We start from the raw sequence: 18,648 nt of genomic DNA, 5'->3' as shown, positions 1-18,648 counted from the left end.
AAGGGCTGGAAATCTACGTTGGTATTCTCCTTCATTTCCTCAGTAATATTCATGAATTGAACATAATTGATTTTCTTTCTTCAGAGAATCTCTCTCCTTTAAGACTCTATTTGTGACTTGACTGCTTGGAGGAGTATTCCTATGGTTTGAGGATCTATAGTGATGCTACTTCAGTTGTTTGCAAACATGAGGAACTTTTTCCCCTCTATTATCCCCAATTAGAAATTTTACATCATACTCAATCCACCCCTACAGTTAAAAACATTAGAACAAGGAATAAAAAGAATAGGGTTTTTTTCCTGAAAAAATTCTTGCATGGAATTCTCAAAAGAGAGATTCTCGGAGCTTTTTAGTATACTGAGTTGGGGTGATTACCCTTACAAAAAGGAATTTGACATGAAATGAGGTATTCTAAAGAAATCTAGGTAATAAAGCAAGAAGATCACTACCGTTAATTCTTATACAGGCCCCAATTCAGCAAAATTTGTTGCACATGCCTAAATTCCCGGACTCATTAAGGCACACGCTTAAGCTCTCAGTGATGTGCGTCATTTTTAATTACACATTCACAGGATGTAAAGTCTGCTGTATGAACAATTTAGATTTTTTAACTATGACTGACAACTGCACAAAGCCACATGACTCAAGGAAGAGAAACATTTTCAGTAGAATGAAAGATCTTTCTGTCAGAAATCTTGTTTTACATTAGATCTAGGCACGTATCACAGACAACCAAGTGATACACCACAAGAGTATACGATAGGGGAACATAACCTAAATGGGATTAGTTGATGAGAAGCCGGTTCCCACAGTTACGTTATTACTGAGATACAAGAAACTTCAGCATTGCTTTGCAAGGAAAAGGTTTGGACGCACCCAAATTTCCTAGGAACCTTCCCAGGCTGCTTTAACTGTCTTGGGACTATATATCAAGAAACCTATATATAAAAAACTATATAACAAGTGCGAGTTACACTTTATTTACTGCTAGTTTGCCACTTTCCATGAATACAATTACGTATGTCTCAAGAAGTTGGACATCTGATTTTTGAAGGAAACTTCCAGCATTTCAAGATGAAGTTCTGAGACTCCAATCTAGAAGTAATATTACTGAACACATGGACCATCGTCCTAGAAAACCATGCTTAGCAGAGACAGGACAACCTTTATGGAAAAGATAAATTATTCAGGTTAGTCAAAGTGGGAGTAGTTCCCAGGCACTTTTGACAAATGTACGTTCATCTGCATTGGAACGCATCATTCAGATAACGTTGCCATACCGCACCACTGATGAAACAACAGAGATATAACCCGATTGCATCTACTCACGCTGTAAAGAGGATCGAAAAAGTAAACAGGAGTAAACACAAGTTCATACAAGAACATGAAGTACTGGAATGAAAAAGCTCCATAAAAACAACAGCTCATCTTCAAGTGCAGCGCCACGCTCGCCTCTAGACAGCTCAGGGCTTGCCATCAGAGTCCTTCTAACATATTTCCCCCCTTTATTTATAGGATAGTTTGTCTCTGTTCCTCTGGATAATTATAATAAAGAAAGGTTAACTCTGTGAGATCACCAGAGGGTTACTGTAACAAAGAGTTAAGCTTCGTGGATCTGTCAGTCACTCTTAGAGACTGAAGAGTTATAAGGACATTGCACTGAAAAAAAGACAAACACGGAGCACTAAGATACCACCCAACAAGCCATAATGAGAAACAGCTTTTTATTTTTAATTAAAAGCACAACAAAATGTTTTTTCATGTCTCATTCATTTGTTTGTTGTTGTTATAGAATCAAAACACAAGATTTTTCCTTTTAATGAAAAACAGAAGCTGTTTAACCCTCTCGCCTCCTTATTTAGACATGTAAAAGCTCAGAAAAGTGGCCTTTGTAATAGCGCCAGTGCAAATTTTGATGTTTTATGCAATTCCGATTCAGACAATATTTGGTAAAAGCAGAAAGCAAGTTCTAAGTTACTGACTTAAATATTTCAACTCCCTCATCGGCTGATGAGTTGTTAGCTACTGTTAATACTTGCTGAACATGTTTACAGGTAGCCTGGCCAAGACATACTAACTGGAAATATGTCAGAGATGTCATTTTTGCATTTTTCTTCTGGAAAATGGATTAACCAGTCACAGAGAAGACACACTAAAAACTTTCAAAATGTTTGTCTGCAAAATAGACCAAAGCCACGTAAACAAACACATCCTCAATGGCTCCAGCTTCTTCAGAAACTCCCAGCAGATGAATGGCAAAGACAAGACCGTTGACGAACTCAGATATGAGTGTCACCACAAGTTACCACCTTGCAGGAGAAGCTCTGAGCTGGGTAGTGCAGTGTCATTTAAATAGCATTTCTGTTCCATTTACACTGGGGAATGGGACATTACCAGCTGAGCTAGTCCTTCATTAACTTAGTGTGGACAGGACAGTCCTGTAGGTTGGTTTGGACCAGGTGCTCGTGTAAGAGAGAACCCTGAAGGCAGAAAGGGGGGACCATCTTGTGAATCTGCATGTCTAGCCTTTTACCTCTGTATTTCACAAGTCATCTGCTGTTTCTTCTTCTGGATCCTCTTTCAAAATGAGTCAGGAAAAAAGCAAAATGGCAGTGACACAGATTAAAGAAAAAAGAAAAAAAAAAGAGATTTGGAAGAGGACTCTCACAGCGTGCAGGCCAGTGCTGTTCCCTGGGAGGGACAACCATGCACCAAATAGCTAATTTTCCTTCTTCCTTCCCAGGACACTCTCTGAAGCCAAAGTGCAATGCTTGTAGGCCAACACACTCATGACACCAAATTCCTCCAATGCTGCAAGCATTGCAGCTGAGGGTGAACCTGGCCCAACATCTAGATTTGGGAGGCAGAGAGGGAAGAGAGCAGAATAGCTTATCACCGACTCTCCTGAGAGGAAATACATGAACGTAAACACCAAGGGTGAATGAGGCTTCCCATGTGCAAGTAGGATGACAACAACTGGGGAAAAAACATTTGAAATTAATGATTATTACTCTTCTACAACCACCCCAACTTACTATGCTTGCAGGTATAGATTTCAAAATGCTTTATATAGGACGTGTTACGGATACTGTTTACTCAGCACCAAAGTTCTCAAATGCTGCAAAAACGGATTTGTATTAGAAATCTAAATTCAATTCATATGTGATTCAAATATCCACCACCTGTATATTTTCCTGAATACTTCAATTTAAACTGGTTTGAATGCAGATCATTGACTTTCCGTTTCAATACTAGTCTGTAAACTACATACACTATTTCGCTTGAAGCACACTAAATCTCTGATTTCACTGAAAGTGTCCAGAATAATTGTAGCACTATGGAACTGTTTACAGACAACATGCTAGGACAATGAATGCGTACGATCAGGAATAAAGATTATTTTTAGCTCAGTTATTGTCCAGTTATAATTCTCTTCATACAAGCCATTAAACAACAGGTTAGAATAGTCTCAGAAACCTCTATTAAAACAGTATAGTCAGTTCAAAATAAATGCATCATTTAACAGCTAGAATAGTTGAAATACCAACTTGAAATAGAGAGCATGAGATAAGTATTTGCCTGTAGGGTTCAGACAGTTTAATTTTCTTTTATTACCAAAAAAACAGAAAACAAAGCTAGCTGAAAATTTTGCAGGAAAATATGTGCTTTTGCTTTGAAGCAAGATATTATTTTTAAACATCGAACCTCCTTGCCCAAGGGAAGGGGACTAGGGGGGACAGCAGCCGGTACCTGCTCGTGGGTCTCCAGCTCCCTGCGTTGCAGCTTCTTCTCTGCAGCCCGCGCCTGAACGCGGTAACTTTCCACTTCATCTTCTAAGACCTGAAACAATACCAACGGGTGAGAAACACGGGATGGCAGAGAAACTCACAGGTAATGTCGTTCAACAAGCTGATTGAGAAAACGGTGCGGTATCAGTACAGCTCTTCAGCTACAGCTGCTTCCAGCCGTACATGATAGCTGCTAAGACGTGACAGACCCAGTTTGGCCACCCTTACCGAGTAAAGTTATTCTGCACAGGTAGGACCACTGACTGAACAGGAGCAGTTAAATCTTAGTAGTTCTATCTTATTATAAGCTACAAGTAGTCATACTAAAAATGTAATAAATATCCTCAAAGATTGAAAGGGATATGGAAATGTTGCAATTGCAACAATTGCATTTGCAATTGCAAATGTCTCAGATTTTTGTTATCGTCTTATTTGTACAACCTGGGCTTCCTAGGAACACTTTTGTAGTGTACCAATAACTTCTCCTTTAAGCCAGAAGAATAATCCTCCCTCTGGAAAACCATGTCTGGAATTTGCAGTGAAAATGTATTCCATATTATTGAAACAGGATGCTCGCCGAGATGAGGGGCTCCCCTCCCGCCCCGTAATAAAGTCTAGCATGTGATCTACAAATGAAGTATAAATGGCAATAAATAAAAGAAATATTATGATCATGTCACTTTACCACAACTAGCCAGTCTTTATTTAGTTCAGAAATAATCACTTCTAAACCGGGCTCATAAAATGCATTGACACATTTATTTTGTCATTATTGTTCTGCTTATATATTTATTTTTATTACGGCAGTCCCTCAGAGCCTTGATCTTTTTGTTACATGCTTAACAAAAGAACAGTCATGCCCCAAGGAACTGATAGTCTATGTTATTTCTAACAGATACACACAAAACAAACAATACAAAGTTTCAAAGATTTTTTTTTTAAAGTTTCCTAGTCATTGTTGAATGTTTGAATACACACTTAACATTTACTTACACATTTACTAAAAGCTTAGTGATGTTGTCAGCTTGAATAAAGGCATTGTTAACTGCAAGTGCTGACTTGAAGCAAAGCGCACAATGTGGATGTTAGATTGACATCAACACAGAGGCGGCTGTGGCAGCAGAAAGGGAATATTTTGAGTTATCTTTTGTATGCCAGGAAATCAGGGCACTGCTACCCATCAGCTGAAAAGCGTGGCGCAGAGTCAGGACTGGACCTGGGAAGGGACTCGCACTGGAGATACGCTATAAATGACGCTGAAGGTGCCTCCAGTGTTGCTTTTTAAAAAGCTGAGCTGCACAGAGACCTTCTGCAGAGTGCCCTGGAAAGGAGAGACCAACCAGTCCATGGACTCTTAGTGCACTTTGCAGAACATGCAATACGGTTAACATTTGCTTCCTCCAAGTAGAATACCCATACATAAACCAGGATCATTAAAAGTTCTAGCAGTGCAAAGATTTAACAGAAAAAACCCTTGCTCTTTTCCACAGCACTGAAATACTGTACTCTCAAATCATTTACAGGATAAAATTGCTATTGAGATAAGATAAGAGGACTACTTATGATAGATCTTGCACATTGTTTTGAAGTGATGCCAGGCGTTAACTTTAAAGTCTTATAGCTATAAGACTATTACGTGTTCTGATGCCAAAAAATTTAACCAGACCCAAGCATGAACTTCAAATCTGCTCAGGGACTTTTATGCTATCACCATTTCTGAGAAATGTTGAAATCCAGGCTTTGAATATATAACCGGTCTTCAATACTCAACAAGTCTTGCAGTACCAGGAATTTGCGTTAATATAATGAAATATATGTGTGAATTGTAGGCTTTTTGTTTTCTTTTTGTACATCTAATTTTGTAAGGTAAAATACAAACAAGCATACTTTGATTTAAAAACTAACATGATCAGGTCATGCAATGTAGAAATGTAATAAGGAGCAGGGCCGTTCCACGTATCAGAAAGATCACCAAAGACCCAATTAATTTGACAAAAGTCCTGCCGTAACTCCAAAGTGTCCAGACGTAACCAGTACAGGACGATTCTCAGGAAGATTCACGGAGCACGTTTTGGATAAACTACAAAGTCTGACCCGTCTTCTCCTGCTATTTCCACGTGATCAGCTTAGACAGTCCAAATAGCTTGGTGAAAAATAAGGAGGGAGGAAACCTCGCTACACATCAGTCGTCCTACCTGGACTCCCTCCTTGTGCTCAAGAGCAAGTTTCACTCCTTCACAGGACTTTGAAGATGGTCAAGAGATAGCATGTATATGTACGAAAGTATATGTGTATATATGTACGTATTTGTCTCAGAGAACAGATTTGTATCACACTCCATCACACAACTCTGCAAGTACTAAATACAAAACAGCATCTCAAATTGTTCCTGGTAAAGACAGCAACCACATGGTGGCAAAGAAGAGAATGGGTGCGCTGCTGTCTCCTTCCTTAATTTCTCCATTTTTACTTTTCTTATTTATAACAGACAAACATATTTTGCAGAGCATAAAATGAGAGGTTCCTTTAAATCTGAGGGTTTGCAATGCATCTTAAAGAAATTTAATTTGGGAAATTCAGATAGCACAGTCTTTGTTAGGTCCACCTACTCTAGATAGTGTTTGCCAGCATGGAGCGCACGTATTTTGTTTCATTATGAGAGCAGACAACGTCTTAAACACGTACAATTTAGAAATAAGGTATTTTTACTATAGCATATAAGCGTAGCAAACTATCAAGTCTTATAATTATCCATTCACCGGTTGTCCAAACCAGAATATACTGCATGAGTTTACAGACTTTTCCAATCACATCATAACTGGCTGTTGGTACGTTTTGTATTGGAATGGCAGAAAAAAAAGACTAACTCGTCTGATCAACCATGAATACCTCAAACTTGACCATTTTTGGACTATTGCTGTGTTGCATACCAGCTCTCCTACCGGTCACTTTGTAGAATCTAGTTTTGTGTATAAAGGATGTTCCATGAGTAATTAATGTTCATTTGGGTATTTCAGCTTTCCTATCAGCACAAGGACAAAAAAGCAAAGCCGAAAGATCAGTATTTGATCAAAGCCATGCCAAAAAAAAAAAAGTAACATCAAAATCTCATGGTTGCTGTAGATTCCTGCATATGATTAGCTCTGAAAATAGTAATTAGAAGCAAGCAAGTTTGTTGCCCATGATTTTAATTTTCTAGGAGGACTCATGATGGATGTCATGAATAATGCACACTGAAAATTCTCTCTATTGTCAAAAAGCTTCAAACGCAGTGGCCAGAGCCTGAATGCTGATAGCTGTTTCTGAAGTTACCCAGTACCCTCAAATCTTTTCCTGTATCTGACAGAGAAGCTTTTGTCACGTAGAATGCTCTTAAAAACAGCAGACAACTTACCCCAGGTACACCACAGAACATCTCTTTTGTAAAATTAAACAATGGTTTTTGTTTTGTTTTGTTCAGAAATACAATTTTTATTCTACAGCTTCAAAGTGTCAGATTTTGCCCAAAGAGTAACAGAGCTTATGTTTAATAACTGCTGAGATGAAGAAAAAGGGATAAAAAAAATTAAAAAAACAGGCCAATTTTTAAGTGTCAGAGGCTTTTTTCCCTGAACGGAAAACAAAGCCTAACTTATTTAGTTAAATTTTTCCAGGTACAGAATTAATCCCCGTCCCTCAGCTTTGCTAAGTTGACTTACATCACTGTTACAAAGACAGTATTTTTTTTTTTTTCAGTTAAACCGGCTTTCAAATGCCATGTAAACATGTTTGCTGTTGAAAGTCTACACCATACCTGACCTTGGAAGTGCTTTGTGTTGGCCTGAGAACAAAGAAATGAAATGTTTTGCTTTCCAGCCCAGATATCCTACACTTTGAAAAGCACTTAAAAATGTAAATGAGATAATAAGCTCTACTGCAACAATGTGGGTGAATTACAGCTGTATAAAAGGAACATTCATTTGATTTATTTATAAAAATGGAAAGGATCCTAAAATAAAATCATATTGTAAATGTTGTGGTCGCATACAACATTGAGAGACACAAGAAGGATGGAAGGGAAAACTAATGGCTTTGGGACTACGCCGCTGAAATATTACGGTCAGATTTTGGGACCTCAAGCGGAGCTGGTGGATGAGTCCCTCATTGTCGCTGTGATACCTGAAACGTTTGGGTACTGGCTGATAGGAAAGGAGAAAGGAACATCTGAACTGCATTTCTGGGTAGGCACTTTTTTCCCTATCATTCTATTGTGGCTTGATTATCACCAGCAAAATGTTTAATGAAGTTTATTTCAAACCCAACTCTGGTCACGGTAACTTGGAGCACTTTGGAGACAACAGAGTAGCACATGTGGAGTTGGTGCAGAGTTTGGCCTGTGTGGCTCGCAGAGATGTTGGGATGATGCATGAGACCGGAGGAATTCAGCCTGACTTCTGGGTGCCAGACTGAGGCTGCAAAAGAGTTTGGTTTTTTTTTAAAAAAAAACCAAACAACAAAACCACTTGTAAAGCATATAGTTTTGACAAGGAGCCATAGAGAGACAAAAAGGTACGATGCCAGCATTACAAAATCCCATTTCAAGGCAGGAATAAATTTTTGGCATTAATTACAGGGCTTAATCTAAATCAACTAAAAGCTGGTAAAAGAAAGAGTTCTAAGAATCACATGAACAAGTATGAAATGGGAATATATGAAGGATTTAGTCTTTAATATATGAAAACTGATTTCATTATCCTTTAACCACAGGATATTTTAAAAAAGAAATGTTGGATTCCCTGAAAGAAAATTCAGTTCTGGAAGAATTACATAAACTGAAATAATTATTATTTTTAATTAGTTGGTATTTATTATTACTGTGAAGATACTGTATTTACAAAGGTGTGACGTTTTGCTTCTTCAACCTCAAATAATTTCCTACTTTTGGTGTGTTCCTGAGAGTAGGCACAGCTTGTTTCCTGCTGCCATCACATCCATGGCAAGTGTGGGATCACAACGATTTCTCTCTCTGGTACTGAGGGTTGAATAAATAAGTGACACTTACAAGGAAAGGAAAATCTTCTAGAAAATGTTAAATACCAATGTATTTTCACTTTGAAACAAAAAGTGTCAGGAGGAAAGTCACTGCTCATCCTGATCAGATTATGCCAGATAATGGCAGAGTCTTTTTTTGATATACATCTGTAATTCTTATTAGCTGTACCAGCAACTCCGCACACATGGATGTGCATCTGTATCGAGAAAAGACCTCAATATTTATGACCAGTGCAGACTAATACTAAAATTAAAGGTAGTAACAGTTAGCACTTTTCATCTTCAAAGAATTTTTCAAACATTACCAAATTAATATAATTAGTTAATGAAAGATGCAGTAATAAAAGCTACCATAATTACCTACTGTAGTTTTAATTATCTCCTTACTAATGCCCACAGAAGGCGGCTTCCACTTTGCATCCTCAAAACATGTGCCAACAATAATTCTGAATACAGGCCCCTCTAAGTGCCTTCTACATTCAAATTACATCCATTGATGTGTTTTCTCTCCCCATTCATGAGAAGAAAACGTAGCTCTGGAACTTTAAAGAAAATTCATGTGAATGTTAACAAAAATTGAAGCAAATTTTGTTCCAGAAATATAAATGGAAATGCTTTAAAATTTTGTCATTAAAACGCTCAATCTTGAGTACCTTTATCTCACCATGAAGCTGGAAGCATGGGCTGTCTGGGCAAAAACTTCTCCTTTATACTAGGTGGTCTCAGAATTTAAAGTCAAATGCAACTCTATTCAAAGAAAGCAGGCCAAGTATCCCATCAAAATTAATCTCAGAATTTTTAAAGTAATTGTTATTTTTTGCTAAAATATTTTATGGAGCTATGTAAATTTGTCTGGGTTTATTACTACTATAAATAAATTGGGAAACTATATCTATGAAGATCACTACGTAATGCCATGGGTCAGAGCAAAACACGTGTATTTTTAAAAAGTGAAATACTGATGTTTGAGCCAAATTGTTGGTGCATCCTCAGTGCTTTTTGGGTTTTCACAGAGCTTTTGACCACTGATACTGCTCCGAACCTCAAACACTGCTCGTTCTCCATGCTGCATTCCAGTGCACGACTGTTTGAAAACCTCTGTACTTAAGTTCTCTCTTGGTTTTGGTGTAAAGCAAAGGAAATCTTATGGTTTTAACCTAATACATATGTTTGCTGTTCACATATGGCAAAATTCCTTTCTGGTGGGAACTTTTTCGCTGTTGTTGCAACACACTATATATCCAAGAAGTCTCCTTTGATGTTGAACTATTGCTCCACTACTCATTATGCTACTGATTCAATATGAAAGGCGAAATTTCTGTGGTTTTTGTTAAAACAATAGCTTTGTTTTTGCAAACAAAGTTTTCCACAACCTATATGCAAGAGCCAACATTACTGCAATAGAAAAGAAAATCTCTCTATTATTTGTACTGAAAATAGTTACGGTGTTTAATAACACAAATTATTCTTCCATCCTATAGGTAACATTACAATTACTATTATGACTGTACAGAAAATTTATGCTTTATTGCTCCTCAGGAACAGAAATTAGAACACCTTAAGCAGTATTTTACATCTCTCGAACACTTTCTTTCCACTGTCCTCCCAGCCTTTTACCATCAGTTCAACTTCATTGCCTGGGTGAAGTTGCTAACAACTACGTATGGGTGGGCGAAAAGAGAAGTCCTGCAAAGACTAATCTGCACGGTGTCCTACTACGCAATGACAGAACGGCAAATTTAGGAATCTTCATGCCTAATATATGATTTTAACCATTAAATATTATTTCATGAATAGTAACATGAATTACAACACGGAATGAAAATGCAAATGGTAATACCTTTTTAAATGTGTCCCTAAAAGAGCTGGTTACCCATTTTCTACTATCATTATGAAAAGGTTTCTTCAGCCAGGAATCAGAGAAAAGGGGTAATTTTCAAAGGTACAGAATTAATAAACTCCCACTTGAAATAATGTGATCTCCCATATACTGGGCACATTTGGAAATCTGGCCCACTTTGCCGACATTTCAAAATTGGAGTGGAGACCTTGCAAAACTACCCAAGCTGCGGGCTTCGCTCATTCAAGCAAGTCAAGCAGCTCCTTTTTGCGCCAGTCTATATTGCTTCTGAGATTTGCCAGTAGGAGATGCCGTTGTGAAGTACAAGAATTTCTTCCCTAAAGGGAGTGAGGGCAGAAAGAAAGGGGTTCAGGAAGGAAGGGAATAATCTGACTGTAGAAACAAAATTAAGTCTCTCTAGTAGTAGTGAAAAATTTTAAAAATAGGTCACTTAACATAAAAGAAACATATATGCAAACATTTTTCCAGTGTGGTAGGCTCTAATGCTACACTATTTTCATTTTTTGCAATTCATAGGCAAGAGACTGATTGGCAGTATATTATATGCTTTGGCTCTTGAGTGGATCATCAGCATTAGTTCCTGAGCAGTCCCTTAACACTATTTCACATCAGACTTCATCTGCATTGGTGTCTTTTGGAGATCCCCTGAGTACTGTTAGGCTTGTCAACATGCATGTTTTTTCCTGCTTTGCTCCTATAAAATATCGGTGTGTTTTCGGCATTTTCTGTAAATATCTAGTTGAGCTGACCAAAGTTTTAGGACCATTTTTCTGCAAAGTCCTTAGCCACATATCCCTAGAAGACCTTGATAGCACCAGCAGAGCTGTTCATAGGCTTAAAATTAGGCAAGGGCCTAAGCATTTTGCTGAGTCAGGGCTTCACTGCATGGCACTATAAACTCAAATCTTTTGAAACACAAAGGATGCCATAAGTCAGAGCAAGTCCTGCAAAGATAAAAATTCAAAGAACAAAGCAGTATAAATTGTAAAGTTAGGCATTTTTTCCAGGGGGAACCAAGGAAGGAATTGCTTTTGCTTTGTTTTTAGTGGCTCAGGTGATAGGAGAGGGGGAGGGAGGCAAGGTTCAAAGAGCAGTAATAAACTTGCTTTCATCTGCTTTTCTCAATGAACCACAAAAGCCAACAAGCAGCTGCCATGTGCAAGCATTGCTTTGTCTATTACCAGGACATTTTAGGGTTGTCACGATGAAGTCATCGGAAAGTTTGTCAGCTCAGAAGTTTCACTGCAATATTTACCTGGAGTATTTTGTTAGTATGCTTTAAAACTGGCCTTTCCTTTTTTCCACCCTCCACGAGTCTCATGGTCAAGAGCAGGGGCAGAGGTTGCTGAAAGGAGAAAACTGCTGAACTTTTTCCCCCTTTCACTCTCAGAGGTGTAGACAGAAACACCAATGGTTCACATAAACCAGATAAAATGAATCTTTTAAACCCAAAGATACCATGACATCTTAAACATACACTTATGAAGGAAAAGTTCAAAACTCCATTTTAAACTACTTATGAGAGGATTTACCAAGATTCTGCCTAATGTTCAGCTGACGCATTGTCAAAAACATTTATCACGAACCTTTTGAAGTTTCCTAGCTCCCCCCTAGTTATTAAAACTTGAACTGCAGAGTTTGTTATCAGCCTCAGAGCACACACAAAATACATCAGGTATTTTTTAAGTCAACCTTTCAGTCTGATTTTGAGACTATTATACAAAATAAAACATTCCCAATCAGGCTAATGTCTGACAGATAATGCTGAACAGGCGTAACTGCTGCACCTGACTGATCCACGAGACAATTTTCATTTCCTAATTTGCTTTTTATTAAACACTTTGCAATCAAAGGGAACGGCAAGGAGTCTGCCATTCTCGGAGCAGGTTTCCTGTGAAGACCTGATGTTGGCTTCAACGTTTTCAGACAACTTCTTGAATTTTTGATGCTATGTCATAAGAATGTCTAAAACATCACGTCAGTCGATATGCTGTGCTAGTGAAAAACTGCTATTGTGAATACAAATTAATTAGTAAAACATCTGGTTTTGCTGCTTGCTGTATTCTTACCAACAGCTCTGCAAAAACAAACATCAGGGGTTCGAGCAGAATTTCCTGCAATGATTTAGAGAACATCTGACTCATGATAAAGTGTATTTATCGATCACTTGCTGAACAAGGCAATCCTCTCACCGCCGGGGGCTTCATTCCCAACTAAGTTTATCACCAAACTGCCACTTTAAGTGGGTGTTCAGAAACTTTACACCTGGAGACAGACCAGCGGTTCCAGTAGACCCCTGGTGCTCTACAAATGTCTCCTTAAAATGCATTCCTTGTCACAGATGCATGAAGACCTGGAAATATAAACATTTCTAACAGGCTTTACAAAACATCTTATTTTGCTGTGCTCTTTTAAAAAGTAAATATGAAAGGCTCAGAAATTTCTGATCAATAGGCTAATCTGATTCCCAGTAAGAACAAAAGAAAAGCTATTAATTTTGTGCAATGAACTAGCAAGACTGCCCAATATTGCTGGAATTCTCCCTATTACCTAAAATAACACACATTCTCTTACACACACACAGACAAAAAGAAATCTAATAACGTCTTTATACCTTTCAAAGTAACCTTAATCAACAATATTAATTCACAAGGCAAACCACTGCTTTTTGAACTGAACAACAGCGAGCTTGACTCAACGGTGCCTGCACACTCAAAACATGTAAGATGGGAGAGGCAGCAAAGTAAGATCTTCTAAAATTACGTCTGTAAGCCAAAAACGGGATGATTCTTGACAGGGAAGGATGCACACTTGGAAACTTAGAAATTCTTTTATTCAAAGTCTTTAATGACCTCCAACCCAATTACATTTGCAACAAGACATCATAATGCAATTGCTCCCATTTAAAAGTATGTGTGAAAACCGAGCATTTTTGAAGCTTGATTTTTTTTTTTTTTTTAATCATGTGGAGATGAAGCTCATTTAGTTAAAAAGAAAAAATGAAAAAGAACGTCCTCCGCAGCTGGTCAAACAGATTATGAAACTCTAATCTCACTAGCCTGAGGAAAACGAAAACTGTTTTTCAAGTATCTATTTTATAGAGCATTGGCTTTATACTTTTTAAAAGACGCATTAACATAACTGATCAGAACATCCCAGAATGTTTCTGATCTAGTTAACCGTATGACGTTATGACAGAGATACTTGCTGTCATAATGCCAACGTTTCTAAACATTTCTAAAAGCCTTTAAGTTCATATTTTTTTTTCAAAATTAGACATGGCTAAGATCTATTTCAACTTCTAAAGAAGTTTCTCCTTCCATTTTAGAGCTCTAGAATACTAGTACAGAATATTTTAGATAGACATATACATGCTACATATACACATGTAGCAAAGAACAATGTCGGGCTCCACAACCTATTTAAATGCTTCTGCTAGCTTTTTATTCAAAACATTTTACTCCAATTCCTGCACAACTTGTTTCTGGGAGTACACACCACCCTATTTCTTTAGTTCTAAAGTAATCTTTTTTGCTGAACCAGAATCATCAATTAAAAAAATTAAGCATTTATCTAGCTTAAATTTATTGGCCAAGCTTCCCTTAAAAGCCACACTTGTTGCACAGCTGAGTAACAATGCATGTTGGACGATTTTGGTCTGCAAACTTCCAGCGGGTCTGTGCCCCTCCAAGCCAGCCCTGGTAAGATCAGACTGAGGATTCCCAGGTAGAGACCCCTGATATGAGCATCACCGCAACAGGCAACTGCTTGGCTGCGCTTAAAACAAACACCCTACATTTGATCTTTTGACACTGATAGTTTCATCAATACAGGTAACAAATTAGGTGTAATTTATATACAGGCAAACGAGGGAGAGGATGAAAAGGGGAAAAACACTTGCCAAAGCTATTGCTGTGTCTCAGATACAGTTTTAGTGGAATGTCAAGAGCTCTTATCACAGTTGTGACAAAGCAGATCTGATTTCAATGGAGTTCTGATTTTTTTTTTTTGTTGTTAAGTCTTTTTTGACGCAGTTTTGAGCTGAATGATGGCTGAAAGGCTGTGCTAACTCGGTTAGCAGATCTTTCTGCTGTGGCAGAAAAGTCTTACGTGGAAACGCACAGACAGGAGAGGACCTCAGTGCCACAGAGCAGAAGTTTTTGTTGAGTTACTTGTGAACCTAACCAGCATCCCCAAGATATCCCTCTGCTGCTTCTTCCAAGGAACTCCCACAGGATCACAACAAGGCAGTTAAAATACTCCCAACAGGTACACCAAGCCCAGAAACTGTACAGTGGGGATGTTTTGCCTCAGACCGTCATGAGTGATGAAAGTGCATCGAGGAAATGTCCCTAAGTCTTCAGCCTGTTCTTATACTCTTTCCTGGGCATCTGTTATCAGATACCATATCCCAGAAAACAGAGACAGGTGGACTCCAGTTTGACCCAGCACAGCCGCTTCTATTTTCCTTGAGCCAAAACAATCTTTGCAGTTTATCTTCTACAGGACTTTCAGGATTTTGAACAACAAGTGCCAAATCTTGGTATCCACAATACACTTCAGTCATCACCCAAAATGCTCTGAACAGGAAAAATAACCAAAGTGGTGTCTTCTGGTTTCAGAAATGCTTGGTGAGGATGTTTCTGCGCAGGTAGAAAATGCTACAAGAGTTTGTCTGGGTGAGCAACACTTGATCAATGCTAAGCGAATGACTGCCAAACCTGTTTGGCACATCTAAAAGCAAGGCATACAGGACTTTCAGGATTTTGAACAACAAGTGCCAAATCTTGGTATCCACAATACACTTCAGTCATCACCCAAAATGCTCTGAACAGGAAAAATAACCAAAGTGGTGTCTTCTGGTTTCAGAAATGCTTGGTGAGGATGTTTCTGCGCAGGTAGAAAATGCTACAAGAGTTTGTCTGGGTGAGCAACACTTGATCAATGCTAAGCGAATGACTGCCAAACCTGTTTGGCACATCTAAAAGCAAGGCAGGCTCTTTTCATTTTCTCTTTTTTTTTTTTATATGTAAGTAGTTCCAAATATTCTTATATGGATGACATTTTTAAAATGCAAAAGCATTAAAAATAACAGAAAACAGATCAAGTTCTAAAGCGCCACCGGTTTCTCATTTGTGCAGCTACATACTAACGTCTCTCATTAGACCTGCGCAGCACAAAGAGCAGAGCTTCCCAGCTACTTTATGCACACTCAGAAACTTTTCCTTATCACAAATGAGACATAAACTGCAGGAAAAACAATATATGGTGCGGTATGAAAGAACTAAGAATTCCAGTATTGTTAAAGTTGCATAAATCTTGATCTAGTTTCAGGATCTGATAAGGAAGCACAAATAAGCTTGTCCTCTGCAGAGGCAGGTTTCGCAAACAGCAAGTTAAAGAGGGAGAAGGGACATCAGCCTTCTCACATGCGCCACGAAGGCTGGATTATTAGAGACAGGTGCTAGCAAATGAGTCCACAGCAATGCCAAACTTGACTTGCAAATGCACATTTCCATACGATTCAGGACGGAGGGGAGACCTGCTAGGGGACAGTAGAAAGGAAAAAGCAGCATGTAAACACTTAGGGCAAGTATAAATGTTAACAGTGAGGACAAAGACCTCACTGTATTCTCTGCCCATCAATCACTTCACATTTTCCTGTGTCCTCCATGCTTTTCGGATCTACACAAATGTAAGTAGAAGTGATGTGTTATCCTGGTAAGAGGAAGAAAATGATACATCAGGTATGAGTTGCTCCTTGGAGCTTAGAGCACAGCTGTGGTCAAAGGTGTTTCCAGGTATGCAGACAATTAAAATCCAGTGATATGATTCAAATTGTTACATAATCTTCAGTAATTGCTGTTTTACCTTACTGAATTACAAGTGCAAAACTGTAAAGGATAGGAATGATATTAACATTAGGAACAAAAATATAAGGAATTTAAATATAGCCATATCAAGAAAAGCAATGCTTTTTTCTGAAGCCAGAGAGAGCCAATACACGTCTTCAATTTCTCCTTCAAGCTGCCTGCAGAGTTCTGGCTTGGTCCAATTGTGCAGGTATTCCTGCAGGTATCTAACGTTTGGTAGCCTGAATTTTTATTTATACAGTTTCATTCTGCCACTCCCAAGCTTCTCAGTAAGCAAGCAAACTCACTTTCCATGTTTAGTTTTCTCTCGTTTGTACTTTCACCCTCTCTTACATAAAAAACTTGGAAGAGAGCAGGAACATGGAGAGCGCCCGGGGCTCCTAAGAGGCGTGCAACAGATCAGGGACTCGCCTGCAGACATCGTCCCTCCCTGAATAAGCGCATCCTCTTCCTGTGTCTCCTCCAGTTTAGATCCTGGTGGTGGAAGGGTGGATGCTGGGTGAGACGGGAGTCACACTGGCAACAGGAGTAAAAGGGCCAAGCTGGGCCATGGTACCACATATGGGCACCCGTGGCAGTCCCTGAGCAGTCATGTAGAAAATACAAAGCAAAATGTTACAGCACTTCAGACTTTAACATCTTTTCCACAGTTCTGATACAGAGAGCTAATATGACCTTCTATTGAAATTAAAACGTTGCACTCCAGAGACAGTGGCTCTCAGGAGGCCAGATGAATTCTGGACTAGCACTGCTGCCCATTTGGCAGGAGGGCAAATGCTATGCTTTCCTAAACCACAGTATATCTGCGTGAAGCTTTGGTGCTGACATGTCCTAACTAATTATTTCCCAGGAAAAGGGACTGTTTTGTTTTCTCCTGATCTGGTTCTAGAAGAACTTGCATTCATTCATTTTTGTTTCACAAATGATCCAATTTGTTTTCAGGACATGATTGAGTGATGCTCTCCTTCCTCCCCACACAGCAAGCGTTATTCCTTTGCGATGGTCTAAACTGTAAGAGAGCAAACCCCAGTGCAAAACTCCGTTGTGACTTTACCGCAGATCCCAAAAAGGAAGTGGATGCTGCATTGCGTGTTTTGTCTTCTAAGGCCAACACGGACAGGTTTGAAACCCATGATCTCATGCCACGATGGGCCAGGAAAGTGACATATTCAGGGCATAGGCTTCCAGCATAAAAATACTCATGAGGTGATCTGATGTGACTCTATTCACCTGCCAGCAGTTCTGGCAGAAAAATAAACAGGTTCTGGAGATGAGCTGCTGCTGGAGGCACAGCAGAACCATTAAAAAAGCTGCCCTGACCTGCGAGGAACTGGCCTTTTTGCTTTGAACTTCAGCAGATCTTAATGAATTCTTCATAATTGGCAATCTGGGGTTTTCACTGAAGATATATTTCTCTTGAGGTGCCAAATGCAGGAGACGTATTCAAAATTAGAAATACAAATTTGGGGTCTCCTGGTTGGTTGGCCGAGCTGGTGAAGGCAGTTCCAACAGGTATCTTCACCACTACTGCAGATAACTGTGTTGTATCAGGGACTAGATTCATACATGAACATGCATCAGCGCTGAAGGATTTGCTCTCATAATTATTAACATATTGACTTAATTGAAGTTATTGACTTCAGTGCTGTGAAAGCTTGAACTAAAAATAAGCAGACAGTTTTAGTAACAGAAGAAGTTAAAAAGTGGTTGTGTCAGGGGAGCGAGTCTTTTGTTGTGCTTGACTAATCTCTGCTTTACTGCTCTTCCAGTCCTCTGTTATCTGGCAGTTTCAAACAGGACATTGCCAAGAAGCTCATTTAGAGTCCTAAATTTTATCCTGTAGGCAACACTTATTTCATTTTCCTAAGAATAAATTTAATAGACAGACCCCTGAAGAAGAAAACAGGTGAACTCTTTTTGCTCCATAAAATAGTCTCCTCACTGGAAAACCTCAGGCTTTCTGAAGAGGCCAAAGATACAAAACTATTGATGCCTGCACAGAAGAGCTTAAGAAAAAGCTTCAGCCTTGAGGTTCCCAGTCTTCTCTATGAGCTTCAGCCTCAAGTCCCCAGTCTTCTTCACGCATGTTTTCGAG

General features: G+C 38.8%; 1 protein-coding gene across 1 annotated transcript in view; it reads right to left on the bottom strand.

The window, feature by feature from the left end:
* The window catches only part of CEP112 (centrosomal protein 112), a 171,100-nt gene that overhangs the window by 14,217 nt on the left and 138,235 nt on the right, over positions 1–18,648 (bottom strand). The window contains exon 23 of the mRNA XM_009283475.2: positions 3,751–3,840. Within this exon, the coding sequence (XP_009281750.1) occupies positions 3,751–3,840 (90 nt within the window). The remainder of the gene's footprint in view (positions 1–3,750; positions 3,841–18,648) is intronic.

The sequence above is a fragment of the Aptenodytes forsteri genome, unplaced genomic scaffold (assembly GCF_000699145.1).
Source record: "Aptenodytes forsteri isolate BGI_AS27 unplaced genomic scaffold, ASM69914v1 Scaffold86, whole genome shotgun sequence".
Classification (NCBI taxonomy): domain Eukaryota; kingdom Metazoa; phylum Chordata; class Aves; order Sphenisciformes; family Spheniscidae; genus Aptenodytes; species Aptenodytes forsteri.
This window is presented reverse-complemented; position numbering and strand designations above follow the sequence as displayed.